Source organism: Dromiciops gliroides, chromosome 1 (genome assembly GCF_019393635.1).
Source record: "Dromiciops gliroides isolate mDroGli1 chromosome 1, mDroGli1.pri, whole genome shotgun sequence".
Lineage (NCBI taxonomy): Eukaryota > Metazoa > Chordata > Mammalia > Microbiotheria > Microbiotheriidae > Dromiciops > Dromiciops gliroides.
Window position 1 is genome coordinate 303396934 of NC_057861.1, and position 19079 is coordinate 303416012.

General features: G+C 41.4%; 1 protein-coding gene across 1 annotated transcript in view; it reads right to left on the reverse strand.

Annotated features, from left to right (window-relative positions):
• Positions 1–19079, reverse strand: part of LOC122748670 (O-acyltransferase like protein-like) — an 87286-nt gene that overhangs the window by 15016 nt on the left and 53191 nt on the right. Inside the window, 4 exon segments of the mRNA XM_043994482.1 lie at positions 5650–5704; positions 10842–10855; positions 13876–13972; positions 17777–17879. Of these exon segments, the coding sequence (XP_043850417.1) occupies positions 5650–5704; positions 10842–10855; positions 13876–13972; positions 17777–17879 (269 nt within the window).

Below are 19079 nucleotides of genomic sequence, written 5' to 3' on the forward strand. Positions count from 1 at the left end.
AAAAACCTGATTCAATTATTTAACAAGAGCCATTCCCTAATAAAGAATATGTACAGGTAATTATCAAAGGAATAAATCCAACCCATCTACAAACATATGGAAATGCTTCAAATTAACAAGAGAAATTAAAATTAAAACAACACTTAGGGTCTGCCACATGCCCCTCAGATTATCTAAAATGATGATGACAATGATGACTTTGGTCACTGTATTGATCAGAGTTTAAAAATCTTTATTTTTCTTTATAGTGTTATTGTTCTTGTATAGTTCTCTAGGTTCTGCTTACTTTTCTCTACATCAGTTCAAATTTTTCCAGGTTTCCCTGAAATTGTCTTTCCTCATTTCTTTTTTTTTTTTTTTTCGGGGCTGTGGGGGTTAAGTGACTTGCCCAGGGTCACACAGCTAGTAAGTGTCAAGTGTCTGAGGCCGGATTTGAACTCAGGTACTCCTGAATCCAGGGCCAGCGCTTTAACCACTGCGCCATCTAGCTGCCCCTCCTCATTTCTTTTTCTAAAAATTTTATTGTTATTTTCATTTCCAAATTTTCTCCCTCCCTACACCCCTCTCCTATTCATTGAGAAAGTAAGAATACAATATCCATTATCCATATCTTTCATTATTTCTTGAGGAGCGATAATATTCCATTACATTTACATACCATAATTTGTTCAGATATTCCTCAATTGATTGCTACAATAAAAAGTGCTGCTTTAAAAACTGTTGTTTATATGGGTTCTTTTTCTCTTTCTCGGATCTTTTTTGGGGTATAGGTCTGGTAATGATATATCTGGGTCAAAAAATGATGCACATTTTAGCAACTTTTGGGAAATAGTTTCAAATTTATTTCCAGAGTGACTACACCAATCATAGTTCCAGTAACAGTGTGTTAATGCAACTGTTTTCTTTCAATATTAAATTAAAAGTTAACACATAATGTATAATTAATTATAAACTTTAAAGCTTTCTAATATGATATTATAAAAGGCTCTAAGAAATTTACCTACTCTATTTAGTTTTCTTATGCCTAACTCCCTTCTCGCTCTGGTCCTTAATAGTGGTTTGCTTCTAGTTCAGAACCTAGGAATCAGATAATAAACACTACCTTTCACAGCCCTCCAGAAAGTGCTGCTTTAGCCATTACTATGCCATGCAAGAGTTTGAGGACCTACCCAGGGACTCTCCTACAACCACTCAAGACAGTTAATCTTACTTCTTCTCTGGCCTAATGACCATGGTCTGGAAAAACCTATCTTATGTCTCCCAAACTTATGGCCAGAAGAAGCTGTCCTTATTTGAAGCTCCAAAACTGGCTTTCCCCAAGCTTCAGGCCTACCTGAATGAAAACCACTGGTTTTCCATTTTTCTTTTCCATCTCTCATTCATTCATCTCTTTCTTCATTCAAGGCTCTATCTTAGATCATCTTCTCTTCTGGACTATTGTATTAGCCTTTTAAACTCATCCTCCTGCCTCCAATTCTCTCTCCAATTCATTCTTCATACAAAGCAAGATTTCTAAAGCACAGGTTTGACATGTCACCTCCTTATTCAATAAACTCCTGTGGCTCCCAGTTATTCTTAGGATAACATACAAATTCCTCTCTTTGACCTTTAAAGCTCTTCACAAGCTGGATGCAATCTACCTTTCTTGTCTACTTTTATCCATTCCAGTCCAAACTAGCCTTTATACTGTTCCTCATGAATAATATTCCATAATCAATCATGCCTTTGCACCAGCTCTCCCCGATGCCTGGAATGCACTACCTCCTCAACTCTACCTCAACTTAAACCCTATCTCCTTCCTATATATCTTTCCTTATCTCCTCACCAAAATTACTGTGTATTTTTATATGTTCTTTATATAATTTCTTTTAAATGAGCTTATATGTACATATATTACCTTTTCTGGTAGAATGTAAACTTCTTGAGGGTAGGGACTCTTTCATTTTAGCTTTTTATCCCCAGCACCTAGCACAATGCCTGATACTTGTTTGTGGTTTAGTTCTTTTTCAGGAGTGTCTGACTCTTTGTGGCCCCATTTGGGGTTTTCTTGGCAAGAGTTTGGAGTGGTTTGCCATTTCCTTCTCCAGCTTATTTTAAAGATGAGGAAACTGAGGCAAACAGGATTAAGTGACTTGCCCAGGGTCACACAGTTAGTAATTGTCTGAGGTCAGATTTTAACTCAGGAAGATGAGTCTTCCTGACACCAGGTCTAGCACCTTATTCAATGAGCACTCAGCTATCCAGCCTGACACATAGTAAGCATTTAATAAATGTTTGCTGATGGATGAATTGATTCCCTCTCTGTATTTCATCCCTTTGAAATCTCATTAGCTCCCTTGGATTTAATGGCTCTATACAAATGACTGGCAGATCTATCTAGTCCTGTTTTTTCTCCACTATAAGAGTTGCAAGGTACAAGCCTGGCCATGTCATTTTCCTGCTCAAAAAATCGGGCCTCTTATGATAAAACACAAAATGCTCACTCACTATGCCTTTCAAGACCCTGGCACAGTCTGTCTCTAACATACTTTACCATTCTAATTTAGTTCTAATTAATTCTAATTCTTCACCCATCAGGCAGCTAGGTTGTGCAATGGACAGAGTGCCAGAGCTGGAGTCAGACAGACTCATCTTCCTGAGTTCAAATCTGGCCTCAGACACTTACTAGCTGTATGCCCCTGAACAAGTCACTTCACCCTATTTGCCTCAGTTTCTTCATCTATAAAATGAGCTAGAGAAGGAAATGGCAAAGCACTTCAGTATCTCTGCCAAGAAAACCCCAAACGGGGTCATGAAGAGTTAAGCATGACTGAACAACAACTCCACCCATACATTCCAACCAAACTGGAAAATCCACTATTCCTCTAACTGGACAATCCATCTCCTCTCTCACATATGTATATGTGTACAAGTCATCTCTGCCATGCTTGGAATTGATTCCGTCATCATATCTCCTTTTCCACTTCCCTAGATCCTTATCTTTTTTCAACTCAGGCACCCCTTCCTCTAAAAAACCTTCCCTAATCTTTCTAGTTATGAATCTCTCTAGTTACTCTTTAAATTACCTGTATTCATTTATGTGTGTAATTATTGTAGACTTTTCATGAAACATGTAAGGTCAGGAACTTTTTCATTTGTGTGCCCAAAGCCTTGGACGGTGCCTCATGAATAGGCAGCACTTATTAACATTTGAACATTTGTCGAGTCAAATCGAGTCCCACTCATTGAGTGCCCAGGAGGTCCTTGAGGTCCATAAGGATATGTGATGTAACTAGACCCACACTCCTAATTCCCACAGAGGAGCATCCACTCTACCACTTCATCTGCCCCTATGTCCTCTTGCTTCCATGAATGGACCAAGCCTGACAAACAAAATCCCATTTGTATCCTCCAGCAATTGCAGCATCCCTAGACCATCTACTAGATGGGGATGTGGCTCATACCATCAGAGCACTGCAAATTAGGATTGCTTGAGCCCTGAGTGCTTCATGTTGGGATGGACTAATTCAGCCACAGTAAACACCATTTCCAGGCTTTCTCTGCAGGGACTGGTTTATACCACTGCTAAACCCCTTGGCTACTGGCCAGAGAGCAATAATCTGGGCAAAGAGGCAACTGATCTCCTAATATTTTCTCCTAAGCATCTGATTGAGAGAGGAAGCACAGTAGGGATGTTCTTCATTCTCTCATATTACCCCCTCAGCCCAGTTTTATTCTTGTTTTCTGGAGACCTTTCCTGAATTTCCAATAAAATGCAGCCCCTATTGTAAAATCTCTGAGCTAAAAGTTCATGAAATTGGACTACACTTTGAACAAGCACCAAACTGTCTGGGTTGTAGAGAGCAAATTAGAACACAGGATCCAGGTGTTGCTTTGATACCTTTCAATCGTGTCCTACTCTTCATGACCCCATACGGGCTTTGCTTGGCTAAGATACTGGAGTGGTTTGTCATTTCCTTCTCCAGCTCATTTTAAAATGAGGAAACTAAGGCAAATGGGGTTAAGTGACTTGCCCAGGGTCACATAGTAAGTGGCTCAGGCAAGATTTGAATGCAGGAAGATCAGTGTTCCTGACTCCAGGCCCCGCGTTCTGTGCACTATGGTGCCACCTAGCTTCCCACAGCATTAAGGGGTATATTTTCCAGAAGTGGCCTCCTGATATGAAGACAGTCATGTGGAAGATATCTGTAGATTTGTTATCAAACCCAGCCTCACCCAGAGCCAAGGTGGGGGGATACTGGCCAAGCTCCCATCAAATCCCACAGTATTGAGTGGAGCTTCTTGATGGACTAGCATTTATTGTAGGTCTTTACATAACACCAGATGTCACACACAAGAATTGGACTATGGCCAAAAAGTAGTGGCATTCACAGGGGAATAGTCTGCTAGACTTGGTGCCAGGAGACCTGGGTTTGAATCCAAGCACCAGCACAAAGGGAGATCATCATACTACTGACCTTGGAGCTTTTGTGAGGAAAGTGATTTATGAGCTTCCTGAAGCACTATATCAGTGCATATTATTAACCATTCTTCTATTTTTTTTTCTTCTTCTTTTTTTTTTTTTTTTGCAGGCAATAGGGGGTTAAGTGACTTGCCCAGGGTCACACAGCTAGTAAGTGTCAAGTGTCTGAGGCCGGATTTGAACTCAGGTACTCCTGAATCCAGGGCCGGTGCTTTAACCACTGTGCCATCTAGCTGCCCCCACCATTCTTCTATTTGATGTACCATCTCTATCTCTATAGCAGTAGCAGGGCATCATGACAAGCCTACATGACTTCCTCATCATGCTGAGAGGTTTGCCTACTGAAATAGCATAGGCTTAGTTTGCCATGAACTTTCTACATGACTGCCTAGACCTCTGGTGCTAATATTATCTGTTTTCTCCACTCCACAGGTTCTGCTGGTCTGGGCAATTGGGGTATATAGGGGGAGGGATAATGGTGGTTCTTAACCCATTTTGTGCAACAGACCCCTATGGTTGTCTGGTCAAACCTCTGCACCCCTTCTCAGAGTAATGTTTGTAAATGTGCAAGATAAATTACAGAAGATTATAAATTTGTTGCTAACTCTTTTGTTGTCCAACTCTTCATGACCCCATTTGGAGTTTTCTTGGCAAAGATACTGGACCAGTTTGCCATTTCCTTCTCCAGCTCATTTTAAAGATGAGGAAACTGGGGCAAACAGGGTTAAGTGACTTGCCCAAAGTCACACAACTAGTAAAATTCTGAGGCCAGGTTTGAACTTAGGTCCAAGCACTCTATTCACTGCATCACCTAGCACCACCTAAGATTACAAAGGAAACCAATTATATTGAAATGTAGTTTTAAGAAGAAATCTATACACCCCATTTTAGGAACTCTAGATCCATATTGCGGAACACTGTGTCTGCCAGCATGTTCTATATCGTGGCATGTGAATGATTATTGTAGGTTGTTGTTGTTCATTCATTTCAGTCATGTCCAACTCTTCATGACCCTTTTGAAGGATTTTTGTCCTCATAAAAATCTCACCCCATTTTAGGGAAGTTGAATCATAAGTACCAATATCTACCCCCGCTTCCCCAACATGAATTAGGCTAGATTTTCCCTAAAAGATAAGGAAGCTGGAACTTAATTGGCCTGCAAGTAGGGCTATGTCAAGCTGCGCCACCCTCGATGCAGCTTCCCGGCATCCTCTGGCTGTATTGACGAGAATTCCTGGTGACCTGGGACACAAAGGTGCCACCCACATGGGGTGGAACCTTCAGATTAGGTGTTTGCCCAAAGATGTGTCACCATGTCCTGTCCTGATGAACAGGTTAGTTTCTGGGACATCTAACTAATCTGTCGGGGTAGCTAGGTGGTACAATACATAGAGCACTGGCCCTGGAGTCAGGAGGACCTGAGTTCAAATCCAGCCTCAGACACTTGACACTTACTACCTGTGTGACCCAGGGCAAGTCACTTAACCCCAATTGCCTCAAACATCTGGGCCTCTCTCCAGTCGTCCTGATGTATATCTTGCCACAGGACCCAGATAACTCTGAAGGAGAGAGTGAGCATGGTGACTTTGCACAGCCCTCCCTCACTTAAATCTAATTCAGTACAGGTTATGACATCACCCCAATGTCATGGTCCTCTTCAAGAATGAAAGATGAACAACAACAACAACCACTGATGCATTTCTCCAACAAGAAAGGAAAGTTATTCTCAAATATTCAAAGATGTCCTGTCAAATGAAAAAAAAATTAAGATCGTATGATCACAAATTTAAAGCTGGGCCATCTGTTACTACCTCTCGTTTTACAGAAGAGGAAACTGAGGCCAATACTGCAATACGGTTAAGATTTCCCATACATAGGACACAATTTTTAAAAACATCATCCTCGGCTCAAAAGACAAACTAATGCAGAGGGTCAGAAAGAGCCCTGTGAACAAAATGACGGCAAGTTTCCAGGAAGTTGGTCAGTCAAAGGGCCATAACCCAGTATCCACGGTGTTCTCGCCTAAGGGGGAGCGCATCTGTGATTCCTCCCTAAAGCTAATTCTTATGAGGTTATAAGCTCTGTGTATGTTCAGGGTATATGGGGATGGACCCTCTATGCCCTTTCATGTAGAGCCATAGCTCTCTCTTTTGCTTAAGAATCAGGGTACTCTTGATAATGGTTGAGAATAGATCAATGCCTTCTTCATACTTCTCTCACTTATTTGGGGTCTCTTGTATATTGGCTGGTGATGTCCCAGGAAGGAGGTCTATGGGGGCAGCGACTGACCAGGCTTCTTTTAAATAAACCAATCGAGGGGGCAGCTAGGTGGAGTAGTAGATAAAGCACCAGCCCTGGATTCAGGAGGACCTGAATTCAAATCCAGCCTCGGACACTTGACTGTGTGACCCTGGGCAAGTCACTTAACCCTCATTGCCCTGCCAAAAAATAAAAATATAAATATGAATAAATAAACAAATAGATAGATAGATAGATAGAGAGAGAGAGAGAGAGAGAGAGAGAGAGAGAGAGAGAGAGAGAGAGAGAGAGAGAGAAAGAAACCAGTCAGACCAGTCCTTAATCCTAGGAATCTGGGCCCCCTTTCTTACTCCTTAAACAAAGCTAGTAGTTTGGAGGGGAATTTTTCTGGGATGTACCTGACCTCATCTGAGAGGGTAGAGAACCTATACTGGACCACCCGTGACACATGAGGAGCTGTCTGCGGTAACCAGGTTAACCAGATCTTCCAAGGGCAAACCTATTTATCTTCTACTATAATCTGTTTGCCAAATAGGAGGAGTCGTTTTATGCCATGCTTCACACACATCTATGGATCTTCCTTCAGTGGTCTGACTTTCAGAGCCAGCACTGACTCAGTTGTCTTCTAGGTATAATTGTGAATAGAGTGCTGGACTGGGTAGAAGGAAATCCTTAGCTCAAATTTTACCTCAGGGAGGTAGAGCCAAGATGGTGGAGTAAAGGCAGGGACTTGTCTGAGCTCTCCCAAATTCTCCTCCAAAAAACATTAAAATAACACCTCAAGGGGGCGGCTAGGTGGCGCAGTGGATAAAGCACTGGCCCTGGATTCAGGAGTACCTGAGTTCAAATCCGGCCTCAGACACTTTACACTTACTAGTTGTGTGACCCTGGGCAAGTCACTTAACCCCCATAGCCTCGCAAAAAAACCAAGCAAAAAACAAAAAACACCTCAAAATGAATTCTGAAGAGCCAGAACAAACAAAAGGATGGGGTGAAACAACTTTCCAGCCCAAGACAATTTAGAAGGTCAGCAGGAAAGGTCTGTCTCACTGGAGTGAGAGCAGAGTGCAGTCCAGTGCAGGTCACTCCCTAGCAAGCCAGCAAGCAGGCCTTGGGGTGACTGTGGCAGTGGCAGTGGCTTCTGAAGCTCTCAGTTCACAGATAGTAAGGGGGGAGGTGTCCAACAACTGGTCAGAAGGAGATTACAGGGCACCCTTTGAAGGCACTAGGAGCAGGATTCTGTTGCATTGCCTATATGGTGTTCTGGGTCATAGTACCAGGGTGAGGAGGAATGGCAGGAGCAGGGACCCTGGTCACAGGTCCAGGGTAGAAAAGAATGCTTATGATCACTCACAGACCAGAGCACAGGCCAAGAGAACAGTAATCATACTGCTCCCTAGATCATAGATTTCAAGATCACCACCTTAGAAGAACTAAAAACTTACAGATTACCAAAACTAGCTCTGAAAACAGCAGCATGAAAAACCTGAAGTTTGGGACAGTACTCCCTCTACCCTGGGAGCAGAGCCCAACTTTAACATAAAGTTAAAAGTCAAGAAATAGGGGGGCGGGGCAGCTAGGTGGCGCAGTGGATAGAGCACTGACCCTGGATTCAGGAGTACCTGGGTTCAAATCTGGCCTCAGACACTTAACACTTACTAGCTGTGTGACCCTGGGCAAGTCACTTGACCCCAATTGCCTCACTAAAAAAAAAAAAAAAAAAGAAATAGGGGGGCACTTGGAGTAGGGGGAAGGGAAAGGTAGAATGGGGTAAATGATCTCACATAAAAGAGGCATGGAAGAGCTTTTACAGGAGAGGAGAAAGTGTGCGAAATGATCAATGCTTAAACCTTACTTTCATTGGTATTAGCTCAAAGAGAGAATACTCAGTTGGGTATAGAAATTTATCTTACCCTACAGGGAAGTAAGAATAAAGAGGGATAAGGGAAAGAGGAAAACTGATATAAGTTATAGCAAATTAAGGGAGACAGTAGTCAGAAGAAAAACACTTTTTGGGGGGAGGCAAAGGGTAAAAGGAGAGAGAGAAAGATAAACGGGGGGGAAAGTAGGATGGAGGCAAATATACAATAATCATAACTGTGAATGTGAATGTGAATGAGCTGAGCTAACCTATAAAATGGAAGCAGATGGCAGAGAGGATTTCACAATTTAGACATAAAAGGTGATACCCTAAGCACATTAGGGGATCATGGAATAGTTTACCTGTCAGATCTATAGACAAGGGAAGATTTTATGCCCAAACAACAGATAGAAAGCATTACGGGATATGAAATGGGTACTTTTGATTACATTAAACTAAAAAGATTTTGCACAAATAAAACCAAAGCAGCCAAGATCAGAATTAAAGCAGAAGGGGGCATCTAAGTGGTGCCTGTCTCAGTGCCACTGCCAAGACTGCCCTGTCTCTCTTTCTCTAAACATATCCAAAGATTATGAAGAATCGAGCTCTGAAGTGCAGAGAGTCCCCTTCAATCTAATCAAGTTCCTACTTTCTGAAAATGTGACAGATCATGTCTTGAAAGATCAATTCACACTGATCAAGAAATGCCAGTGTGGGCAGCTAGGTGGCGCAGTGGATAGAGCACTGGCCCTGGAGTCAGGAGTACCTGAGTTCAAATCCGGCCTCAGACACTTAACACTTACTAGCTGTGTGACCCTGGGCAAGTCACTTAACCCCAATTGCCTCACTAAAAAAAAGAAAAAAAGAAAAAAAAAGAAATGCCAGTGTCCTCTTCCATCTTTAGTTCCCTCAAATAGGCAGGCATAACACAGAAGACTCCAGCGTCAATCATAAGAGGGACAAGAGGAACAATTTCTCCAAGTGGCACTGAACAGCCTTTATTGCTAGGCTATCACTAAGGTGGTTATTACCTACAACTCTTGTTCCTGTTCTCCCAATATCTTGACCAAGTGCACTATCCCTTTCAGGGTAACTGAGGCTTTGTTGTTCAGTTGTTTCAGTTGTATCTGACTCTGCATGATCCCATTTGGGTTTTTCTTGGCAAGGATGTTGGAGTGGTTTGCCATTTCCATCTCTAGCTTATTTTACATATGAGGACAGGGTTAAGTGACTTGCCCAGGGTCACATAGCTAGTAAGTGTCAGAGGCCAGATTTGAACTCAGGTCCTCCTGACTCCAGGCCCTACACTCTAACCATTGTGACACCTAGCTTTCCCTGTAACTAAGGCAGATGGGTCCATTAGGGCTGCTCTGACCAGCGTGTACCAGCACTAAAGATAGTGCTACTCCTTCCTTAAATTAAGAATATAGATCCCTGATACTCATCCCCTGGATCTACAGCCCTAGATGTGCTCGTTAATCCTGTGCCTGTTCCTAATGTATACAATGCTGGGCCTGAAAGGTTCTTACTAAAGGCCATACCATTCCAAATGCCGTCCCTGTCTGTGTGTGCTAAATGAAGCAGCTGCTTTTTCATGAAGCCAAGAAAATCCTTGGAGCAATTCATTTCATTTGTTCAGGGAGAGAAGGACCCTGGCTTCTTTCTTCCTGCAGCCTGACAGGGAGAGGGACAGAACAATCAGATTCCAAGCACAGCTTTGCCTCTGTTAAAAACGAAATCTCTGCCAGGGAAGGGATTTTGTGCACATTTGCTGCTGAGAACCTGAATAATTCTGATTTGGGGGATTCTTGGTGCCCTGTAATTGAAATTAAATGGCACCAGACTCATGTCCTCAGCGCTCCACTTCCCACAGAGTGCCACAGGCGATCCATATTGGGGCCTCGGTGCCCACGCCAAAGCTCAGACTGTTTCAGGGAGGACGGGAGCAGAACCATACTCCATGCTCTTGTGCCCATCCTCAGGGAACTTTCTACACCTGCAGGTATTTAAACAGTGATTTATGCTCTCTCTAAACTCCTGGGCATCTGTGAATGGAAGGCAGTTGTTTTGTTTGTCAACTGGGTTCTGTTGGGTAATTAGGAAGCTGCCACACATGAGCAGTCAGCCATTCAGCAGACTTTGTAGCTACACACCCAGAATCTGGGGCATCATTTAATTACCAGCACAAAGCTTTTATTCACAAGGAGCGAATTACAGGAAAATTGCTTCAGTGTCTTCAGAAGCAGCTCTGGGACTCACCGCAGCCTGTCCAGCTAAAAATCAGAGACCAACTGGAGGTAAGGGTAGCTAACACCCGTGTGATGGGCTGTCTTCTGTGTATAGCGTGGCCAATATGCACATTCTATCAAAATGTGATCAGGTGGGCAGCTAGGTGGTGCAGTGGATAGAGCACTGACCCTGGAGTCAGGAGTACCTAAATTCAAATCCGGCCTCAAACACTTAACACTTACTAGCTGTGTGACCCTGGGCAAGTCACTTAACCCCAATTGCCTCTCTTAAAAAAAACAACAACAACAAAACAAAACAAAAATGTGATCAGGAGACAATCCACCAATTAGCAAGCATTTATTAAGTGCCTACTATATGCCAGGCACTGGAGATTCTAAGACAAAGTGAAATAATTCCTGGCCTCAAGGAATAAGTACAAAATATAGGGTAAGAGTCAACACCCTATGCCACACATACTAAGATGTCCTGTAAACCTTTTGCCTTCCTTGCCTTCCTCTCTAGCTAGGTGGCCACAGTGAATAAAGTACTGGCCCTGGAGTCAGGGGAACCTGAGTTCAAATCTCACCTCAGACACTTACTAGCTGTGTGATCCTAGACAAGTCACTTATGCCCAGTTGCCTTAAATATCCAGGGCCATTTCCAGTCATCCTGATATATATCTTGCCACCAGACCCAGATGGCTCTAGAGAGAGTGAGGTTGGTGAACTTGCACATCCTTCCCTTACTTAAATCCAATTCACTGCAAGTTATGACATCACTTCCCAATGTTATGGTCCTCTTCAAGAACGAAGGACAGGGGCAGCTAGGTGGCGCAGTGGATAGAGTACCGGCCCTGGAGTCAGGAGTACCTGAGTTCAAATCCAGCTTCAGACACTTAACACTTACTAGCTGTGTGACCCTGGGCAAGTCACTTAACCCCAAAATTGCCTCACTAAAAAAAAAAAAAAAAGAACGAAGGACAAACAACAGCAATCCATTCCTCCTAGTCACTTGAGAGTGTTATCTTCTTACTCGAAAGTTAACACCATATATCCTCCCTCCCTGTCAGATTGGCTAATATGACAGAAAAGGAAAATGGCAAATGGAAGGGATATGGGGAAACTGAAGCACTAATGCACTGTGATCCAACCATTCTAGAGAGCAATTTGGAACTATGCCCAAGGGGCTATAAAACCATGCAGACTGGGGCAGCTAGGTGCTGCAGTGGATAAAGCACCAGCCCTGGATTCAGGAGTACCTGAGTTCAAATCCGACCTCAGACACTTAACACTTACTAGCTGTGTGACCCTGGGCAAGTCATTTAACCCCAATTGCCTCACACAAAAAAACAAAACAAAACAAAACAAAAACAAAAAAACACCATGCAGACCTTTTGACCCAACAATACCACTACTAGGTCCGTATCCCAAAGAGATAAAAAACAAAAAGGGAAAGGACTTCTATGTACAAAATTATTTATAATAGCTCTTTTAGTGGTGGCAAAGATTGGAAATTGAGGGGGTGTACATCAATTGGGGAATGGCTGACCAAGGATTGTAATGGAATACTACTATTATAACAAATGATGAGCAGTATGCTCTCAGAGAAGCCTGGAAAGACTTCTATGAGCGGATGCAAAGTGAGGTGAGCAGAACCAAGAGAACAAGGAACATAGTGACAGCAACACTGTGCAATGATTGGCTGTGAATGGCTTAGCTACTCTCATCGATGGAATGATCCAGCATAATTCCAGAGGACTTGTGATAGAGAATGCTCCATCTCCAGAGAGAGAACTGATGGAGTCTGAGTACAGATCAAAGTATGCTTTTTAAAAAACTTTCTTTTTCTTAGGTTTTTGGGGTCTTGGGGGTGGTCTATGTTTTCTTTTGCAATGTAACTAACATGGAAATGTTTTGCATGACTGCACACATATAGCCTATATCAAATTGCTTGCCTTTGGGGGCAGCTAGTTGGAGCAGTGGATAAAGCACTGGCCCTGGATTCAGGAGGACCTGAGTTCAAATCCAGCCTCAGACACTTGACATTTACTAGCTGTGTGACCTTGGGCAAGTTACTTAACTCTCATTGCCCTGCAAGGAAAAAAAAAAGAAAGAAAAAAGAGACAGAAAGAAAACATGAGTAAAAATAAGATGGAAGAAAATTCATAAATAGTAATTAGAACTTTGAACGTGAATGGGATGATTATAGCAGTTCTCTTTTAATGGCGAAGAACTGGAAATTACAGGGATACCCATCAATTGGAGAATGGCTGAACAAGCTGTGGTATATGGTTGTGATAGAATACTACTGTGTTATAAGAAATTATGAGCTCAATTATCTTAGAACTTTTTTTTGCAAGGTAATGAGGGTTATGTGACTCACCCAGGGTCACACAGCTAGTAAGTGTCAAGTTTCTGAGGCCAGATTTGAACTCAGGTGCTCCTGAATCCAGGGCCAGTGCTTTATCCACTGTACCACCTAGCTGCCCTGAGCTCAATCATCTTAGAAAGGCATGGAAAGACTTAAATGAAATAGGTGTCCAAACTACTGACATTAATATAGTGAGCCTGAGATCAGGGGTTACCAGGTTAGCCAAGGAGCAGAAAAGTGGCCTAGGTTGGAAGCAGAGTCAAAGTTCTCATGCCAATCCATGTGACCAGACCAATAAATAGCTTCTACATTTGCAACCTGGCTAAGATAAAGAGACCAGATGGTGAGAGGAGAGGAAAGAAAGAGAAGGCTGGGGAGAGAAACCAGAACTTGTTTGTGGGGTTGGGGAATCCTTTCATCAGAAATTCTTCTTAGAACATTTACCGTACCTGGACTTGACCCATATTTAACATCAAAAACCAAGTGATAAAAGAAGTATCTTTCTTTGTCTGGCTTTCCTTTTCATTGAGAAACCTTCTGGTTAAATAAACTCATTTATGGATTCAACAGATATTTTCTAAGCACTCACTATGTAAATAAGACCCAGAGAGACATGATATATATAAATGCAAATTAGGCCCATATTATTTCAGAACAATGATAAAATGGAAATATATAAATAAACATGCCTTACAAGTCGATTGAAAAGGTATCTCAGTATAACTTTGGGGGTTACTCCTTTTTCGTAATTCCAGTACAGCTTTAAAAATGACCTTGCACTTAAACAGCCACTGAAAGAAAATAATTCAATAATCAAATGAGATTTACTTATTAAAATGCTATCAGTGGCAAGGAATACCTTCCCTTTAATATTGCACCATATAGCTTTCAAAGTCCTTGTAATACTTGATCCCAATTGATCTTTTCAACAACCCTGTGTTTTTTAACTATTGTCCCATTTTTACACCAATTATCAGGGAATTGAAATTACATACACAAGATAACCTGACTAAAATGCTTAACCCAAAATTATTTGGTAACAAAATTAATTAGCTACACTTTATAAATAAGAAACTGAGGTTTTGCTTTTGGGGTAAGCTATTTTTTTTCTTTTAGGTGGGATAGGAGGGTTCAGATCTATTATTTCATCACTAATGGGAATGCTCATTATGGAAACTCCCTCCATCAATTCAGATCAAAGATTCATCTACAATATAATCTTTTTTTGTGAGACAATTGGGGTTAAGTGACTTGCCCAGGGTCACATACAATATAGTCTTTTTTTTTTTTTTAGTGAGGCAATGGGGGTTAAGTGACTTGCCCAGGGTCACACAGCTAGTAAGTGTCAAGTGTCTGAGGCCGGATTTGAACTCAGGTCCTCCTGAATCCAGGGCCGGTGCTTTATCCACTGAAACACCTAGCTGCCCCCACAATATAGTCTTAAAGAGTTTTCCAGGGGCAGCTAGGTGGCATAGTGGATAAAGCACTGGCCCTGGATTCAGGAGGACCTGAGTTCAAATTTGACCTCAGACACTTGACTTCAAATACTTTCTAGCTGTGTGACCCCGTGCAAGTCACTTAACCCTCATTGCCCCCCACACGCACACAAAAAGAGTTTTCCATGGCACTAAGAGATCAGTAAGATCAGCTAATTAGTTGTTCATTGTTTTCCCTTCCTTCTCTCTCTTTTTTTTTTTTTTTTAGTAAGGCAATTGGGGTTAAGTGACTTGCCCAGGGTCACACAGCTAGTAAGTGTGTGTTAAGTGTCTGAGGCTGGATTTGAACTCAGGTACTCCTGACTCCAGGGCCGGTGCTCTATCCACTGCGCCACCTAGCTGCCCCTCCCTTCCTTCTCAAAGAGAACCAAGACATCAGGGTGATATCATGCCTTTCACTGAATTGGATTTAAGTGAAGAAGGGCTGTGCAAAGTTACCAGCCTCACTCTCTCTTCCAGAGCCAATGGGTCCAGTGGCAAGATATATATCAGGACAACTGGAGGTGGCCCCAGATATTTAAAGCAATTGGGGCCAAGTGATTTGCCCAGAGTCACACAGCTAGAAAGTGTTTGAGGTGAGATTTGAACTCAGGTCCTCCCAACTTCAGGCCCAGCACTCTATCCACTGTACCACTTAGCTGCCCCCAGCTAATAATTTAGGGATAAAAGAAAAGAACTGAATCCCAATCTCCGGAGTTTCAAATCTAATATTCCTAGCCAGTAGTCCTCCCTAATGGACAGCTAGATGATACAGTGGATAGAGCACTGGGCCTGGAGCCAGGAAGAACAGAGTTCAAATCTCACCTCAGTCACCAGCTATGTGACCCAGGGAAAGTCATTTAACCATGTTTGCCTTGTTTTCCTTATCTGAAAAATGAACTGGAGAAGGAAATGGCAAATCATTTCAATATCTTTGCTGAGAAAACTCCAAAATGGGATCATGAAGAAAACTCCAAAATAGGGACACAACTGAAGAAACAACTGAATGTCTTTACTGATTGTTTTGGTGAGGACCCAATATGTCTCATCCCGAAGAGAGGGGATGAAAGTGTCAGTGGTAGAGATATAAAGTGACATCTCTAAGGAAGTCTTTCATTCTCTTCCTCCTGTATTTTCCTGTGAAATGCAGCAGGTGGGATGATTCACACCAGAAATTAAAGTCATGTGGCCATTAAAGGAGATGTAGCCAAAATCAGAAGTAGAACAAACAGTTCCGATTTCACCTCCCTCTTCATTTCAAGGTAGAATGAATTGTTGAGCTCAAGAGATCCTTAGCCTTGCCATGGAAATTTACATATCTTCTACCAGCACTGGTTTGAAGTGAGGAGTGTGTGTGTGTGTGTGTGTGTGTGTGTGTGTGTGTGTGTGTGTGTAATTGCTTTTACAAGTGTGAGGGTACAAACTACAGAGAGAACCAAATGCAAGAAAATGGAATCAGAAAAATATAAACAATCCCAAGGAAAAGAAAGACATAAACTTATGAAACTGAGCCTTCCTCTTCCAAAAGAGGTCTCTAAAGAGGAGCAGCATGGCACAACAGAAAGAGCCCTGACTGCTTATCCTAAGACCTGGGTTTGTGCCCCAGCTCTGATAAGTAATAGCTATGTGACTGTGAGCAAGTTTTAGCCACCTCAGTTTTTTCTTCCATTACTTGGGGTATTCATATTTGCACTACCTACTTCACAGGAGTAGGGAGGACCAGTGATATAATGTATATGAAAGTTTTGTGTGTCTATAATGGGAACCGGCATTATCAGTGTGCACAGTCTTATTATCTAGCCTGAGAAAATGACTTCCGTCAATCATAAGTTAATAAGTATAAATAATTTTTGTTCAAAAGGCAGTTTTATGGAAGTTGCCACCCTCATTGGATGCAAAAGCAGAAACTGAAGAAAATAACGATTGTGCAGATCAAAGAGAAAGGTTGAGGCAGGTTGAACTCAAGCTGGCTCTTGGGGCTCTCAAGAGCCTGTTGTTAAATTTTCAGCATGAGCATTTATGCTTGGGAAATTGGCAGATGCTACAAATTAGGACTTGGTATTGTTTTCTTGGTTGTCTACACTCAAGACAGTGAAGGAGAACATTTTAATAATACAGAATAACTTAAAAGTGTATAGTATGTATATTTTTTTTCAGAGCACCAATTGTTAAACATTTACCAGCACACTCCTGCAAATATACCCATGAGTACAGAAATTTATAGCAGTTCTTGTGTGGTAGCAAATGACTGAAAACTAAGGGAGCTTGCCTATCAGTAGAGGAGTGGCTGAGCAAAATATGGTATACGAAGGTAATAAAATATTATTGTGATGTAAGAAATTACAAAAGCAATGGTTTTAGAAAAACCCAGAACGATTCGTGAGTTGATGCAGAGTGAAGTGAGTAGAACCAGAACAACTTACACAATAACTACAATATTTAAAGACAAACAACTTTGAAAGACCTAAGAATTCTGATCATTTCAGTGACCAATACAAAACGATTTCTAAGGACTCAATGGAACAGGCTTCCACTTCCAGGTAGAGAACAGTTTGACTCAGGGTATAGAATGAGATATTTTTTGGGGGGATATAGACAATATGGGAATTTATTTTATTTGATTATGCATATTTTGCAGTTTGAGATGAAGTACCTGGGAGGAAGAAAAGGTGTATTTTTGTTCATTAAAAAAAATAGAATTTAAAAAAGAAAAAAAGAAAAATTTTAAATAGAAAAAGAATATTTGTGGCTTTAAAGCTGTGAATAGAATCAGGGAGATAAATCAGTTACCTAAAATTAAATTTGCACCATACACCTTTTCTTATTGGGAAAAGTTTTCAGTTAGCAATAATCACACCACGGATAAACCTCACTGGCTACACCTTTTCTTATTGAAAAGATAATTGGGGCAGCTAGGTGGCACAGTGGATAGAGCACCGGCCCTGGAGTCAGGAAGACCTGAGTTCAAATCCAGCCTCAGACACTTGACACTTACTAGCTATGTGACCCTGGGCAAGTCACTTAACCCTCATTGCCCAACCAAAAAAAAAAAGGAAAAGATAATTGAAGCAAGAGGAACAGGAAGGAATTGGGTGTGAGGGGGAGTTTGACATTAATTACCTGATTAAGAAAAATGTATCAACTCCAAGGTAGAATGGACCACTTCAAGAAAAAAGGTAGAGGAGATTTTTAAGCACTCTGGTTTTCCATGCAAGCACATTGTCTATAATGAACATAAAAGCACATGTAAGCCTATTTTTCTTAATTTAGTCAATTTTACAATAAAAGATAAACTAATATACTTAAGCATTCATGGCAATTTATTAATAACTAACACTTTGACCTCTTCCAACCCTTGTGATAGTTTTTTTTGGGGGGGTTGAGGTTTCTTTTTGGGTTGGGCAATGAGGGTTAAGTGACTTGCCCAGGGTCACACAGCTAGTAAGTGTTAAATGTCTGAGGCCGGATTTGAACTCAGGTCCTCCTGAATCCAAGGCCGGTGCTTTATCCCCTGAGCCACCTAGCTGCCCCACCCCCCTTGTGATAGTTTTTAACAGAATCAGTGTTAGAGGACACTAAATTCTATTCTTTTAACTGCATTATTTTTCTGTAGACTTTCCCATATTTCTGTATATTCTTCATATTTTCCCCTCTTAATTATGATATAGTCTTCTATCAGATTTTTTTGGGTATCTGAGTTGTTTCCAGAATTTTTCTTTTACTATTGTAATTAGTACAATCATGACTATATTTGTACAAATTGGTCTCTTTTTGCTTCAAATAATTTCTTTGGAATATGTTCTCCGGAGTAGAATTTTTAAGTCAAAGGGTCATAAGGAAGGTTGCCAGCCAGATGGTATTCGACCAGCTTGGCCAGCATTTTATCACAGAAGCCGGCTGCTTCTTCCTGACAGTCTATTTTAATGCTGTTTAGTTTTTTATAGGTTTGATTTTCCTAACTCGCACAAAAGCCAGTTTTATGGCTCTTGCTGAATATTGCCAGATTACTTTCCACAAAGTTGGTACCAGTTTGCATTGCCACCATCAATGCCAGCCAGTAATGTACCTGTTTCTCCACCATGTCCTCTATAAAAAGTTTTATGATTTTTTAAATTTATGTTTGCTGAGTATGAGTGTGAGGTGGTACTTCACACTTGTTTTAATGTGAATTTTTTTCATTACTACTAAGGTTAAAAATTCTACAAGTATTTCTTTTGCTATTTGTTTTTCCTTGTTTTTGAATTGCCAGTTGCCAAAGCAAAGTTCACTGGAGCCTGGTTATTACCCAGCCTATTTTAATGGAAACCAGGTCATCTAATATTTTGTGGTTTGTTTGAAATGGGCAAAGATAATGAGTTTCTCTCACGTTTGAAGACTGTTTAATTACTACTGAGGTCCCCCAGGCAGGGTGCCATGGTGGAAA